Raw genomic sequence first — 16,893 nt, forward strand, 5'->3', positions numbered from 1 at the left:
ATATTTTATACATATGCAGCTAACTTCACTTGGCACTATTTTGTAAACTGTCATCGAATTTCAGAACGAAAGACAAACACTCAAACCGTAATGCGCAACTAAGTTCACGTTCTTTTGATTCCCTCTTCAAAAATTGACACAACAAAATGTCTAAGAGAGGTTCGTGAAATCCAAAATATCCGTTTAAATCTCGTTATAAATCATTAATAATGTTATACGGAAATGTGAGAGACGTGGTTAATCAGTTAATCGATGTCAATGCATGTTTATTTCACTTCTCCGACATGACTTGTCTTCATGTGCAGTGTTTTGGTGAAAGATGGTTAAAGTGTGGGTTTTTTCTGTTTTTAAGGACGTGGTGGTTCCGCGGGAGCGAAGTTCCGCATCTCGCTGGGTCTCCCAGTGGGTGCCGTCATCAACTGCGCAGATAACACAGGTAAAACTTTACCCAAACAAACCTAACCTTACAAGTTGGTGTATGGATTGGGTTAACTGGTGATGATATCTATCGAAGAACACTAATGTGTTTTGATATATAATGATTTCTTCCTTGGCTGTGTCTGAAGTTACCCAATCCATCTAATATAATTTGGTTTGATTTACTGTTTCTAGTGATTACAAATACAATGCTCTCATTACTGAAATGTAATTCATACTTTAATATTTGCTTGAAGCACCATTGTTTTTTAGGTGCTGGTAAAATAAACAACTTAGTACAAATCTCGTATGAATTCTTTGTTTTATTATTAGTGAGAATTTGTGAAATCCTGTAATTTCTATGAGCTTTTAGTATACATTGTATCAAGGTGTCAATTCTAGTTGTCATTGGATGGCAATTGGCCTTTTTTTGCACTTTAAAATCATTTGTCCCAAGTTAGTCACTAAGTGAAATCATCTCACATGAGGCGGCTACTAATAAGGAGAGACCCATGCCTCTATGTAGAACAGGGTTTGTTCCTGAATCCAACCACAGATGCAATTGCCCTTAAAGACTAAGGTGATTGTTGTATGTGAAAGTAAGCATATACACCCTTTAATTGAAATATAACTGTTTCACATCAGAGATATGTGTGACGGTGATACCTTCCCACTCCAACCATACTATCTTTCGGCTACTACTTAATAAATTTTCAATCAATCATTAGAAAACTGTATTTGCCAAAAACTGTTGAAAATGTGTCATATAGTTACAAGCATCCTCTTATTTTACCATGGTAGTGTGCAAATTTAGATTTTACAACCTTAATTTAATTATATAATAACTATTCTTTAGCTTATAATCATGTTGATATATAAAAATAATACTATCAAAAACCTCATCAATCACATTTCAGGAGCAAAGAATCTGTATGTAATCGCTGTACAAGGTATCAAGGGTCGCCTGAACAGATTACCGGCAGCAGGTTCCGGAGACATGATCGTCGCTACCGTCAAAAAGGGCAAACCAGAACTCAGGAAAAAGGTATGGTTTTTATATCAATAATACTATCATGTACTAAGAATCAGTAATTTGGACGAAATATGGTGCATGCTTAAATGACATGTAACATTTTAGTTTTAAAATGTACAAATAATGTTTTTGAGAAAGTAATATGATATTTGGCTATTTTAGTCTCATTACTTTATTGTACATGAAAGTATAATCATAGATATACATAAAAAGGATATTTATAAATAGTTGATGCATTTTTTTCATATAGGCTTCTACAATAAGGTAAAACTTTCTGATAATAATATTAACTGTTACCTATTGTTACATGTGTATCGCATTCTTAAGATGATAAAAACTATGCACTTTAACAAAGTAAAGGAATTATAAAGGTTTATTGAATTAGGTATAAATATCTACCTAGTTCACCGAGGTCAGCCCCTACTAATATCTTCAATAAGTATGTCTCCATTACCACAACCTTAAAAGCAGCAGCACAGCAGACAGCATATTTTAGCAGAATAAGTATGTGTGGCGATGATGACTCCAGAGTGGAACCATCTTCTATGGTTCTGCCATCTTCAAAATTTTATTACCAGTTAAATCATTAATATCTGACACTAAGATTGCTATGATGATATGCCAAAGGTTTCGCTAAAAATTTTCATCAGAATTGATATATTCAGTTTGTTGAAATGCCTTGGCTGACTGAGCAATCTATTATTATTTAATATTTGAACCTTATCTTATATATAAAATTCTCGTGTCACAATGTTAGTTACCGTACTCCTCCGAAGCGGCTTTACCGATTTTCACCAAATTTTATATGCATATTCAGTAGGTCTGAGAATCGGCTACTATTAATTTTCATACCCCTAAGTGATAAGGGTTGTTCACCCTTAACATTTTTTCGGGTCAGCTAGTATTATTTAAAATAATGATTTGATGTAGGGTTAATCTTACTGTTTATATTTTTATGCCTTCTGTTGTCATTGTGGTGGTATTAATTACTATGTGGTTATGTTAAATAATTTAATTGATTTACTTTTAATGTATAAACTTTTCTAAATAAGTAGAGATCTGACTGTGCAGAATTTTTTATTCGGTTAGATTTTTTCTATTTACCCAACTGTAGAGGGTAGATTTTTTGAAGTATATGTCTTATTCTTTGGCATATCCTACAGCCCAAATGGCTTCACTGCTTTTAAGATCAGGTTTTATTAGATTTCATCTAAATTGTGGGAGTGACACACCCTATATTTTAAGGAATTTGGTTTTTGTTTTTTTATAATAATTCGATAATTAAATGAACAGTCCAATAAAAGCACAATTATGACCCACTATAACAGAATCTTATCACATCTTACCAATATTTATTACAACTACCTCTATTTATTTCAGGTAATGCCAGCAGTGGTGATCAGGCAGCGGAAACCATTTAGGAGGCGTGACGGCGTGTTCATATACTTCGAGGACAACGCGGGCGTGATAGTGAACAACAAGGGCGAGATGAAGGGCTCCGCCATCACGGGCCCCGTGGCGAAGGAGTGCGCGGACCTCTGGCCCCGTATCGCGTCCAACGCGAGCTCTATAGCTTGAATAAACTAATTTACGGCTATATTGTTGTTTTATTTACGTTGAAGAACTTTACGTTGCTTTACTTCGAAAATACAAGAAAATATACATACAAGAAATATACATTTTGAACATAATATTTTTTTTCTCTATTTTTTTATATATTGGGGTAGTAGACGAATATGCAGTTCACATGTTGGTAAGCTACGCCCGCCCAGGGATATCTGTAATCAACCCCTGTTAAAATTAGATTCCTACCTGAGGTCGGCAACATAACATAATAGGCCTTGAGGACTAAGCTGGAATACCTCTGAAAAATATCTCTCTTTACACTCCATCTCTAGGCGGGCATTCCTATAATTCTACAGTTAACACTACAAACTTGTGAGTGAGATATAAGTACGAAGTAAAAAAAATTGGGTTGAAGGCGTTCCTGTTCGATCGGAACCTGTTATTTTTTGGGGTTCTATACCAAAAGGGATAAAGTAAAAACGGAACTATTAGGCTACACGGCCCGTCCGTCGGTCACTCTAGTCGGGCTCTATCTATAGAACTGATATAATAGATAGACACTTTTCTTTACAGCTTTTGTAACAGAGGCCACTATGCAAATGCCAATAAAAGTGGGGGATACGTGTAAAATACCGTCGGCATTTATCGCATTATCTAGTGAACCGTATTAGGAGGTATTCAGACTTAAAATTGTCGCAATGCATTTACTTCTATGACTGTTAAGATACCCAATACTAAAAATTAAAAATAATGAATATTTGGTGGTACGGAATCCTCCCTGTGCGTGTTCAACTCGTACTTGACCAATGGCCAATTATTAATTTTTAATTATTTACTTAATTAATGACTGTAAAAATCAAAAACTGTACAATTTAAAAACAAATTTGTCCTATGTAACAGACCCCATTCCTGACCCTAAACATGCCTATTGTTAATTCAAGTAAGAAAATTGTAAGAATAAAGGTACCTACCAAATTTATATTAAATTCTTAAAAAATAAACAAAGGGCTTACAAATTACACAAAGTAAAATAAATGTCATTACGTTATAAATAGACTAAAAAAAAATAAAAAATTGTCAACTGTAGGATTTGAACCCAGAACACCCGCGTGATAGGCCCTATACCCTGCAAGACAAAAAAGCTTTAAATTTATAATTTTTTGAGGCATTATAAAGGATTTTATATGTAAAAACAACTTAATAAAGTCCAAAAAATGTGGAACGCTTCACGATTTTGCGTGTCATCCTTGCGCAGGGGCCATGCTAATCTTCTCTGTATCGTTCCAATTTTAGTATATGTACTGCCGAAGCGAGTACACTTGCAACTGGCGAAATTTGCTACCGGTTCGGCGCGGACGTGGTTTATTGATATCAGCGCCATCTGTCGGTGAAAGCATATATGTATGAACGCCATCTTGTGCCAATAATATAAAATGATTGTTTAGTTAAAATACATTTTTGAAACAATATTTTTATCTACAAATATAATTATTCAATTCAATAGTTAAAATCTCCATTAAAATGATTACGATTGGGCTGTGGCCTCTACGGAATGAAAACGTAACTATTTTTTACGCCATAAAAGCTTATCCCTGAAGTAACTCTTGGAAATACAAAGGAGGCTAAATGTATGTCTTAAATGAGAAAAATATGAGATTTGAATGATAATTTGTAGAATGCACATGTGTTAATTTATTAAATAAGCATTACAGTAATAGTATATTATGGTAGAGCAAACCAAATATATAGTAGAGTAGAGTATATATAGTAACCTATATAGAAAAAGCAAACTTTAAATATGAAGACATTAAAATTAAATTCAATTTCGGTTTCAATATAGCGAACACAAGAAGATAAAATAAATATTAATGCCAGTTTAATTTACATAATCTTCAATACTTTTAATACAACATAGGATATTGAGTACTATGTTGTTAGTAAAATAACATTATTATTTTCTAAACTAAAAATCACGCCATAACGCCTGTTGAAACTAAAAAGCAATAATTATTTGCAATCTAAACTTGCGATGAACTTTGCTGAAGGTGCTTGAAAAATGTCGCCTCGAAAATCGTTAATCCTGAGGATGTTGATAAGGACAATGGTACAAAATTATTAAAATCGTGTATTGTCATCGGTTTTTGAGAATTCTTCAAAATTTTGAATTAAACTTAACGTTCAAAGTGGATAGAAATCGGGCTCAAAGATTCCGTTACTGTTACGTACATACATACATACAAACGTACAACCCAAGCTAATAAAAATAGAAAATAGAAATTTAACGTAATAATCTGTACAATCACTTTATAATTTTGTCACAAGATGGTGTTCATACATGTATGCTTTTACCGATAGAAGGCGTTGATATCAATAAAGTACATCCGCGCAGAACTGGTAGCGAATTTCGTCAGTTCCCAGTGTACTTGCTACGGCAGTATATATACTAAAATTGGAACGATACAGAGAAGATTAGCATGGCCCCTGCGCAAGGATGACACGCAAAATCGTGAAGCGTTCCACATTTTTTGGACAATTATTTACTAAACTTTTTAAAATTATAGTCAAAAATATTAAATATAAGCAATAGAATTAAAAATTTAAGAACTTAAAATGCTTACGTGGCAATGCTTAGGTGATAGTTGATCCTGTGTCCTGGGTTCAAATCCCACATTCGACATAAATTTGATTTTTAGTTTTTAATCATCGATTTCAATGTTTCACAACTGATTAAAAAATACGTTTTACTTTTTGCAAAAAAATATGGCATTTTTTTAATCCTTCATATTTTTAATTTGAATTATATTTTTGCGACAAGATGGCGTTGATGCACATGTACAACCACCCAACAGATGGCGCTGATACTAATAAATGTCATCCGCGCCGAAACGGTAGCGAATTTCGTCAGTTCTCAGTGTACTCGCTTCGGCAGTACATATACTAAAAAAAATTTAACAAAAAAATACAACCGACTTCTATGTCACTACAAAGTAAAAAATAATTCAAATAAATGTTGGTTTAGTACATATTTCTGAATTCATTGATTGGAACCGCCCACTCGCAGGGCGCTACCGCGCCCTGCTCCTTTAGTTTTATATTGTCTTATATGTTCCAACCTAACTTAACTAAATAGTCAATGATGACTGGCTTTGCAATTTCATTAGAACCTACACCCAATATCTTCAAACACAACTCAATTAATCCCATCGGTTGAGGAGTTACATATTTTGTCTCCGAGCCACATTATCTGACCCTTAAATAGTCAATGGTGAACTGGCTTTGCAATTTCATTAGAACCTACACCAAATATCTTCAAACACAACTCAATTATTCCCATCGGTTGAGGAGTTACATATTTTGTCTCCAGAACCCACTCTGATCCTCATCATATTTAAATGAGACCCACTCGTAGCAATAGTCCACACATGAAATTAAAGGCATTAAAATAGGTTCATAAACGGCGAAGTTATGGCTGTTATATTTACATAGGTGGAGGAGTTCCCCTCATTTTCTCCAGAACCCATCGATGGATCCTAACCACATTTAAATGGGACCAACTTCCAGCTCGTCTCTACACAATAAAAAAAGAATTATTAAATTCGGTTCACTAACGGCGGAGTAATTCATGTACATACATAAAAAAAAAAGATACCGGCCGCATTGATAAACCTCCTTTTTGAAGTCGGTTAAAAATTGGAACGATACAGAGAAGATTAGCATGGCCCTGCGCAAGGATGACACGCAAAATCGTGAAGCGTTCCACATTTTTCACTACTACTAAACTCAAGTGGCTCGCAATTCGCCTTCGCAGGAATGCTCACATTCTATCTCTTCTCTATTGTTTACTATTTAATCCAACTGCGCCTCCCTACCTCAAACAACACTTCCAGTTTCTACACTTGTCCCATGACCGATCTCTCCGTTCTACAGAAAATCTTGCTTTCTATACGCCTTCTCACTCAACTTCCTTTTATAAAAAATCCTTCACTGTTTCAGCTATCTGCCTTTGGAACTACCTCCCAGTATCTATTCGTAACTCCCAATCCCTATACTCCTTCAAAAATCTGGTCAAATCTCACTACCTTCAACTCTAACTTTATTCCTTCTCTAAATTTGTACTCTTGCTATTAATCATCTAAAAAAAAAATGATACTTTGTTTCTAAATTTAATTATTAGCTTCTTTCCCTTTTATTTATTTATTCTTCTCCTACTATATGCTATCCCTTAACTTACACTTCATTTTACATATTAGTAGCTATAATTTTAATTATTTTGCTCCCTACCTTTTATTGTAATTCATACTTTCTTTAACTTCTCACCCTAAGGTTGTCTGGAAGAAATCGCTGTTTTAGCGATAAGACCGCCTTTTGTGTCGTCCTAAATTGTATGTTTTTTTTATTTTATGTTCTACATCCGGGTACAATAAAGAGTATTATTATTATTATTATTTTTTGAACGATTATTTTCTGAACCTCTTAAAATTATAGTTAAAAACATTAAATATTATCAATAGAATTAAAAAATTAAGAACTTAGAATGCTTATGTGGCAAAACGTGCTACTTGGGCGCTAGTTGATCCTGTGTCCTGGGTTCAAATCCCACATTTGACATAAATTTGATTTTTAGTTTTTAATAATCGATTTCAATGTTTCATAACGGATAAAAATATACGTTTTATTTTTGCAAAAAAATAACATATTTTTTACACCTTCATATTTTTAATTTGAATTATATTTTTGCGACAAGATGGCGTTGATGCAAATGTACAACCACCCAACAGATGGCGCTGATACTAATAAATGTCATTCGCGCCGAAACGGTAGCGGATTTCGTCAGTTCCCAATGTACTTGCTACGGCAGTACATATACTAAAATTGGAACGATACAGAGAAGATTAGCATGGCCCCTGCGCAAGGATGACACGCAAAATCGTGAAGCGTTCCACATTTTTTGGGCAATTATTTTCTAAAATTCCCTAATAATTGAACCAAAAAGCTGTGAAAGAATTATTATTTTACGACTTAAATTAGGTCCCCCGCGGAACTTAGTTGTCAGTCGTTCCTGAAGCTCGGGTTCGAATCTTATCGTCGGGATTTATTTTAATTTTAGTTTTATTTTATTAAATGAAGTATTTTAGTATTTTTTTATTATTAGAATTTTTTTTATTATATTAAAAAAATCTCATTTTTAGTTTTCATACTTTTATTAATGAAATATTTTTCATTAATAACTGTATTTTTCTCATTTATGAGATACACTATCAATTAAAAAATACAATATAAAGAATTGCTTTTTATTGTGTTTGATGTTCTACAAATAAAACAAAATAATAACTTAAAAAATATTTAATATATTTATTTATAAATTACGAAATTCGATCGCTTGTATAACAATAAAATAAACCACTCACGTTGTCTAAAATTATGGCTAAATTATAAATATATTTAGTAAATGCATTTAAATAATATTATTTACAATTTTTCTTTAATACTTAATTTCTGATTCATGAAATTACGAGAAAATAGAAAATAATAAAGTACTTAATCACGATCCATTTTAAAAAATAGTTTTTCAGTATTTTATTTCTCACAAAACAATATGAGACACTTAAAAATACAAATAAATATTATATTATACAAAAATATCAAAATTAAATAATTCCCTAGTTATTTCTTTACACAAATGTATTTTGGCAAATAACATTCAACTTAAATATTACTTATTTTAAAAATATTATAAAATTCGTTGTCACTATAAAAAATAATAACACAATTTCTTAAATTAGTTTTTTAATTATTAGCATGTAAAGTTGCCTTTATTTTTATCGATTTATTTATAAAATGTTTGCTTTTGCTAAGTTCAAAATTTTAATATTATAGACATTTTGGAGCATAACTTAAATAAATACGCTTTCAATTAAGTAGGTATTTTCAGATTTTTTCTGAACACATTCTGTAGCATTATGCGCACTGAATAACAAATGGTTTTGCAGTAGTGTAAAGTCTACAAGAATTTGTTATTCGAACTATATGAATTATTTTGATGTATTAAGCATTTATTAAATAAGGTTAGCAGATCTTGAGCAGTTATTGCCTGTTCTTACAGTATGTTGTTAGAACTTTAATCTTTTTTTATCCAGTGTAGAACTAAGATCTTGACGAAACTGTATGATTTTTCTGAATTAGTCTAGAACTGAAGGATGTAGTTGTTCAGATTAGAACGTGTAATATCCTTGATACAGTCTTAAACTGGACGATATTATTGATCATCCTAAAGTTGTAGGATGTACTTGCCCATCTTAAAAGTGTTAGTTTTTGTTGACAGAAACTAGGACTGCAGGATGTAGGTTATCATCTTAGAATTGATATTTTGATAGATATGATTGTTCATCCTAGAACTGCAGGATCTAGCTCTATAAATGCAGGATGTCGTCGTTTTACACTATAGTACGTAGCCCTAGAACTGCAGAATGTGGCCCAATAACTGCAAGGATATATCCTTCTAAATGAAGGATGTTTCCGCTTTACACTGCAGGACGTAGCTCTAGAGTTACAGAATTTACCCACCGAACTGCAGGATCTAGCTGTAGAGATGCAAAATATAGCCCTAGAACTGTAGGATGTCCCCACTTTAATACTATATTATGTAGCTTTAGAACAGCAGGATATAGTCCTAAATTGCAGGATACAGCTCTAGAACTGCATTATGTAACCTTAGAACTGCAGGATATCCCCGCATTAACACTACAGGATGTAGCCCTAGAACTGCAGAATTTATCCCTAGAACTGTAGGATGTAGCTCTATAATTTCAGGATATCCCCGCCATACGCTACAGGATGTAGCCCTAGCACTAGATGTTGCAGCCTTAGAACTTGCTTAGGATGCCCTCGCTCTAACATTATAGGATGTAGCTCTAAAACTGCAGAACGCAGCCCTAGAATCGCAGAACGTATGCCTAGAACTGCAGGATATAGTCGAAAACTGCAGGACGTGCTTAGAACTGCAGGATCTGGTTGATCCAGTCGCGGAACTCGGAGATGCGCGTGTAGACGCCGGGCTGGTTGGGCTCCGCGCAGCCGATGCCCCACGAGATGACGCCGCCCAGCACGAAGCGCCCGTCGCGCTCGCGCTGCACCACCATGGGGCCGCCGCTGTCGCCTGGGGATTAAACAGACTTCTATATCTCTCACGTTTTACTATTTTAAAATTTTAAGGTTTACCCACATTGTTTTTAAGATTTATTTATTAATTTATTATTAATTTAATTCGCTTAACAGTTGCACAATCAAGCAAGAAGCACCTCATTTTCACATGTTCAACAATTTTTTTATATTACATTCAAGCGAGTTTTTAAATGTCAAAAACCTAAGTTTGTTACGTTGAAACATCAAAAGCCCGAGTGTCTTACTTTTAAACATCAATAGACCAGACATAATACAGTAAAACATCAAACACGCAACTAACACAATATGCACAAATGTCAAATGCCCGACCATGTTATGCCCGAGCATCAAACGTTAAATTTAAATTTATTTACCTTCACAGCTGTCAGCACCTCCCTTCTTCCAGCCAGCGCATATGAATATGTTAGGGATGTGCTCGTTGTACCCGGCGGCCTTGTACATGGCCTCGCACGCCGTGTTGTTGATGACGGGCACCTCCACCTCTTGCAGCACGCTGGGTAAAGGACCATCTGGAAGCACATGGACTTTTATTACATAGACTTGTTAGACACCTAATTAGCAACAGGTTCCTAGGTCGATTATCGGCCAGACCACCTTAATGATGAATTAAGATTCCAATTCTGAGTCTCATTGTAAATATTTATTATTGTTCATGTACCTATTTGTGTCTGATATATGTATTATCATATGTGTTTCCAGCCACAAAACAAGAATAATACTAGTAACAGTGTCACTAGGCACTGCCCTAACCTCAGAGTCAGATGCCCAAGCATCGCACACCCGAGTGTCAGACACCCAAACATCGTATGGCCGAGTGTCAGACACCCAAGCGTGATACGCCCGAGTGTCAGACACCCAAACATCGTATGGCCGAGTGTCAGACACCCAGGCGTGATACGCCCGAGTATCAGACACCCAGGCGTGATACGCCCGAGTATCAGACACCCAAGCATCGTACGCCCGAGTGTCAGACACCCAAGCGTGATACGCCCGAGTGTTAGACACCCAAGCGTCATAGGCCCGAGAGTGAGACGCAAACAGTGGTAATCATTATGTTTTTATTAACTGCATTTTCAAGCGCGTGGAGTAGGATCACGGACACTTGTCTCGTAGAGTTATGCCGCAGTTATGTTATAGTTCAAAAGGCATTTGAAACAAGCTAAAGCAGATTTTATTATCTTACCAAGTTGTCAATGAATCTAGTTTAAAAAAAATACAATGCATCTGTATTAAATCAAATCAAAAATCAAAAATACTTTATTACGTTAACAAATTGTGTACATACATATGAGTTGGTGTTGGAGCATCCTTTTAAGTAAATATAATACCTGTGCCAGGATGCCCCGCTCTTCCGTATCTTACATACTAATATTAATACAATTTGCTTTTGTAACAGTATATTACTTGTATAGTTATTATAATAAATTTAACATATCTAATATTACGTATATTTGCGAGTGTGTGTGTGTGTGTGTGTGTGTGTGTGTGTGTGTGTGTGTGTGTTTGTACGTGTGTGAATATGTGTGTGTGTGGGTATGTGTGCGTGTGTGCATGTGTGTGTATGCGTGCGCGTGTTATTTAGTTTGCATGTACTTGACTAATCATGAGATTACATTTAACAGGGCTTCACAGGGCTTCATTAAACACTTAACGTATTTATTAAAGCGCTTTCAATCAGCGTTAAACGTCAAAATCAGTGTTATACACCTGAGCATCGGGAACTCGAGTCTCATCAAATCACACTCGAATAGCCACAATAAATATATATTTTACAGTATCATGAGGCTATTTTACTCGCAATACCAGGTAAAATACTTCGGGACTTAGTTTAAAAATTAAAAAAATGGTGAATAGAAATGTTAATGATAAACTAGAAATTCTAATGATAAACAAGTTTACACACCATCGTAGAGCCGCCCCCAGCCGGTGACGTAAGCGGTCTTGCCGACGTAATCGTCGTCGTTGTCCGGCACGCACACCGGCAGGATGTTCGGCTGGAAGTTCACTGGCTCGTAGAACCTGGAATTAACGGATTATCTTAGAGTGGTAGCATACGAGCGACAGTAAACTAATACAAAGAAAGAAAGAAAGAAGAATTATGCTTTGATAAGAACAATTCAACGGTACAAAATGAAGTCGTGACCGAATGGTTAATTTGTCGTAAGCAGTTGCTAACGACAGTCGTTGTCGAACACGAACGACAAACTTCGATCGTCGGTGATGGTCATCGGTTGTCATCGCCTGTCATCACTGTCCGATAATAAATACAATCAAAGTTTTACGATCATGTTTTTTTTATAATATAGGAGTAGCACACGAGCATGCAGTCCACCTAATGGTAAGTGGCTACTGCCGTCTATGGACAACTGTAATCAACCTCAGATAGGATTAAATATTCCTACCCGAGCTCAGCCACAGATGCGCCACTATCCCTGAGGACTAAGTTGGAACGCCTCAGAAAAGTCTGTCTCCCTTACCACACCCTTCAAACTGGAACGCAGCAGCGCCTAACACTGCTGTTATTAGGTAGAAATAGGTATGGCGGTGGTGCCGCCGGAGTCGAACCATAAAGGGTTCTACCACGGTCCATGTGCATGCTCGTTTGATACTTCAATATTATAAAAAAGTCGATATCAATTGCTTCTATACTAAATAAAAATTGCAATCGCGCCCAGAAAGAATTTTAGAAATTTATCCTTCTAAGGGGCGATAAAGAAATCAAACTTTATTCAAGGCACAAGGCTACTTGATTTTGATTATAATAAATAAATGAACTTATTAGTATTATTCAAAGCACGTAGGATCGATTTGTTGAATCGTGGCTGTGAATCTGTTCTCACGATTATCTGTTTAATATTAATTCCTACTGTACGAGTAGTTTATACTATTTATAGTCTATATTAGTTGCACAACCAACGTCATGTTGGTCAGGTGCGACTGTGTTAACCTAAGTACATGGTTGTACGACTAAGATATTGTTTTAGGATCTGGCCAAATTTGTTGATGAACGATAAATTATGTAACCAAGTAGAGTCACATTACGTAGAGAACAGTAGAGAACATTTATTAAAGAAATGTAAATAGTGACAACTTTCCGACATTTTTGTATTGAGTTCCAGATATTGATACAGTCCGCGCCAAACTGCTAGTACGCTCTGAAGTTGTTGCAAGCAGGTGTAGTCATACAATTTGCTATGGCGATACATTTTTATATTCAGAGCGGAATAGCAGTTTTACGCGTACCTTTTTTAAATCTCATGTTATCATATTAGTGTTGTTTGTATTGTAATTTTACCCTGTATGATGTGAGTATGAGAAAACTTAAACCTTAAATATAACCCCCTTAAATTTTGTAATTTTTTGATGTGAAACATCTTTAGCCGCACGTAAAACCGATTTCTGGCGTGGCGACGCATGCCGTGCGATACGATGGTATATATATACAGTCTATATGCAGTAGTGTGTACGGTGTGGCGACGCGTCGCCATGCGCAATAACTATTACCGAAGTCACTGATTAAACGAATTAAGTAGTCACGATTTGAAATAAATTCGTAAATTTTTGTATTTAATGAAAATAAATGTTTATTCAATAAATAGTCATCGTTATCTGGAAAAAAATCGTAATATTTTATTTTATCATTATGACATATTTAGTTCCTATCACAATAATTATGTTCTTTTCTGCATATTACTTTTACAAAATAATGTCGATGTTTCACATCTGCCAGGCGTCCCGTGACGGCTCACATTTTTTTTCTTATTTAAATATCCAAACATTTCCACTTACGGCCGGTCACGATAATCTACTAAATTTATTGGTTAAAAGTTAGTAGGTTATTTCGACCAGTTTACTATCTGTCCTAAATAACAGCATTCTTATATTTACTTAATTCTCGTCCTTTCATCTACCCTCTCATATATAGGCCAATTGACAAATCCTATCGTAATACAGTACATCAAGAGTCTATTGGATTCCTTACTCCTTCCTTCTTCTAATATCTACTTTAGAAAATCTCAAATCCTTTTTAGGCCTAACTTAAAAATATATAAAATGTAGTCTGCAAAATTTGGTTTCAAAATAAACCTGAATGGAACTATTAAGGCGTACCACATTAATATGTCAGACGTTTACGAATATAAAGCAATTTATTATGGAGCTGGGACCCTGCTTGCATTTCAATTTGATACGAAAACGACCCGATACCACTCAAAGGAGACCTTTATTTTTCGCTTTTTATGTTACTTTTTGACACGCTTTTATTAGCTTGGGTTGTATGTATGTAAGTATGTATGTATGTATATATGTATGTATGTAACGGAATATTTGAGCTCAATTTTCACCCGTTTCTAGAAGCCATAGAGAAGTATAGATATCTCACCGCCTTGTAATTGAAAGAAGCCTCAAATGGCCGACACATACGTAAAATGGCTGACTGTTTTCCCATTACGTCTCCGACTGTCATGGTGTAATTTACACGGAATAATGCCGACATGTGCAAATAAGTGGTGCAAAAAGGACACAAAATCGAAGAACAAGTGCGGAGAAATATCATTTCCTTCGTAAATGCTCTAAAAATATTTTTTCTAATATTTTTCAAACACGAAAATAGATGTCAGTGACAATTTCAATTGTCAAAACTGGGTACATTTTCTTGTTAAGAGTGAGTAATCTTAACCAATCTATGCTAGAAGTTTGATAAATTTGAAACTTTGCACACGTATCAAGGACCGATGACAATGCAATGGTTTGATAACAGTTTCCCATTATTTATAAGTCACTTTAAAAGGTTGTAAGTATGTATGTTACCCTAAAATGCTATCTAAAATTATTTATTTTAACGCAAAGAGCACAAAATGAGACTTAATTTGTACTTTACACAAAATTATTAATATTTTTATTAGTTGTACTTTACTCTGAAGTCATTTATATTTTTTTATTAATATAATAAGCAGAGTTCAGAGTTCATCCCTAGTCTGGTCGTTTAATTGAAAATTTTATATTTCAGCTTGCTGCTAGGGTATATTTTTGCATGAGATTATAACATAACAAAATTATAAACATTTTTTATTTTATTTTATACCCTTAGGATTGTCAAAAAATATTTCTTATCCACGTTAGGTATATAAGAAGTTTCTGTGGAAAATATCATGTTTCTAAACCCCTAACCCGAGAAAATAAAAATAAACAGTTTTCAAAGGTATATAAAGTCTACCAATACGCACTTGTCCAGCGCGGTGGACTATGGCCTAATCCTTCTCATTCTGAGAGGAGACCCGTGCCCAGCAGTGGGACAGTAATGGGTTGATGATGATGATGAAACCCCTAAAGTTTTAAAAGTAGTTCATTATAATTTAAATACAATGATACACGTGAAGTTATTCACTTAACAACAAGTGGTGTGACGTCACGGCGACGGTCACTCACCATTGCATATGACCTTATCCTTCAGACAAGCTATATTATCAACGCGACCTTATCTATCTTATCTTAATATATATAAGTCGTGTGTTTGTACGTTCATTTGTTGTTGTTGTTGTTGTGTGTGTGTGTGTGTGTGTGTGTGTTTGTACGTTATTAAAAACAGTAATAGTAGGCAGTAGTAGTAAAAGCAATAAGGCCTTGCAATATGGAGGTCTGAGGCTCAAATCCCAGGTAAACTTAAGATATTTGGCCAGTGTTGTGTTATGGCCAGACGGTTCAGATATGGTAAGGGAAACCACCTTCACCACCTTATGATAAGTGACTACTGCCACTTAAAGGTATCTGTAATCAAACCCAGATATGATTACACGAATCCTAACTAAGATCGGCTACAGATATTGCCACCCTTGAGGAATAAGCTTGAACGCCTCGGATAATCATGGCTTACCACACCCTTCAAACCAGTACCCTTACCATGAGTTTTTACGTTTTGACAAATATGACTGTTTTGGTATTTGTTTATGTATTTGCCCATACAATTTCCAATCAGCGCTCCTAGCGGATTGTGTCAAAACTAGGAAATCTTATGGGCCAATACGTAAACAAATACCAAAACAGTCATATTTGTCAAAACGTAAAAACTCATGGTAAGGGTACAGAATACAGCAGCGCTAACACTTTTGTTAATAAGCAGATATAGGTGTGGCTGTATTGCCTGCGGGACTGCGGAATCGAACCACAAAGATTTCTCTCACCTTCAAAAAATTACCACAGTGTTAAGCGCTGCTGTATTCTGGTTTGAAGGTTGTGGTAAGGGAGACATACCTTTCGGAGGCGTTCCAGCTCAGTCCTCAGGGGTAGCGGCGCATTGTGGCCGACCTCAGGTAGGAATATCTAATCTTATATGGGGTTGATTACAGACGTCCTTGCGCAGTGGCTACTTACCATCAGGTGGACTGCTCGTCTGCTATTCCTATATTATAAAAAAACTTCCAAGGTGAGAATTTCCACCAAGACATACCTCAGCAAAGCCAGGTCGTACTCGAAGGTAGATGGGTCGAAGTGTGGGTGGCTCGCGACGATCTGGACCCTGCGTTCCGCGAAGCCATATGGCTCGTCCTCATTCGCCAGGTCATGTTCTCCGAGCCTGACCAGGAGTTCTGATGGTGGAACGCTGAAAGTAAAAACAAAGAATTAGCATTTTTTATGTTTTTATTATTTTCATGGTTATAAAATTGTCTTTTCATATTATTTGCTTTCTTCTAAAGAAA

General features: G+C 35.3%; 2 protein-coding genes and 4 non-coding genes across 7 annotated transcripts in view; 4 read left to right on the top strand and 2 right to left on the bottom strand.

The window, feature by feature from the left end:
* The first annotated feature begins 9 nt into the window (after positions 1-9).
* RpL23 (ribosomal protein L23) lies at positions 10-3,047 on the top strand. Its single transcript, XM_073081568.1, has 4 exons — positions 10-159; positions 353-436; positions 1,335-1,462; positions 2,831-3,047. The coding sequence occupies exons 1-4, from the start codon at positions 147-149 to the stop codon at positions 3,026-3,028; spliced, it is 423 nt and encodes a 140-aa protein (XP_072937669.1). The 5' UTR covers positions 10-146; the 3' UTR covers positions 3,029-3,047.
* A 1,179-nt stretch (positions 3,048-4,226) lies between these two features.
* Positions 4,227-4,333, bottom strand: LOC140748812 (U6 spliceosomal RNA). The gene has a single exon (XR_012102979.1). It is a non-coding gene; the product is annotated as a U6 spliceosomal RNA (small nuclear RNA).
* A 1,102-nt stretch (positions 4,334-5,435) lies between these two features.
* On the top strand, positions 5,436-5,542 carry LOC140748816 (U6 spliceosomal RNA). Its single transcript, XR_012102982.1, has one exon. It is a non-coding gene; the product is annotated as a U6 spliceosomal RNA (small nuclear RNA).
* Positions 5,543-6,680: 1,138 nt separating this feature from the next.
* LOC140748817 (U6 spliceosomal RNA) lies at positions 6,681-6,782 on the top strand. The gene has a single exon (XR_012102983.1). It is a non-coding gene; the product is annotated as a U6 spliceosomal RNA (small nuclear RNA).
* A 1,076-nt stretch (positions 6,783-7,858) lies between these two features.
* On the top strand, positions 7,859-7,965 carry LOC140748814 (U6 spliceosomal RNA). The gene has a single exon (XR_012102981.1). It is a non-coding gene; the product is annotated as a U6 spliceosomal RNA (small nuclear RNA).
* A 379-nt stretch (positions 7,966-8,344) lies between these two features.
* Np (serine protease notopleural) overlaps positions 8,345-16,893 on the bottom strand; it is a 48,317-nt gene continuing 39,768 nt past the window's right edge. For both annotated transcript variants that reach the window (XM_073081566.1, XM_073081565.1), the window contains exons 7-10: positions 16,644-16,796; positions 12,102-12,217; positions 10,552-10,707; positions 8,345-10,172 (exon numbers count right to left, since the gene is read on the bottom strand). In XM_073081566.1, coding sequence (XP_072937667.1) covers positions 10,009-10,172; positions 10,552-10,707; positions 12,102-12,217; positions 16,644-16,796 — 589 coding nt within the window. In that variant the 3' untranslated portion in view covers positions 8,345-10,008. The remainder of the gene's footprint in view (positions 10,173-10,551; positions 10,708-12,101; positions 12,218-16,643; positions 16,797-16,893) is intronic.

This window comes from Epargyreus clarus, unplaced genomic scaffold, assembly GCF_041222505.1.
Source record: "Epargyreus clarus isolate Ecla_fem2 unplaced genomic scaffold, WU_Ecla_fem_2.2 ptg000016l, whole genome shotgun sequence".
Taxonomy (NCBI): domain Eukaryota; kingdom Metazoa; phylum Arthropoda; class Insecta; order Lepidoptera; family Hesperiidae; genus Epargyreus; species Epargyreus clarus.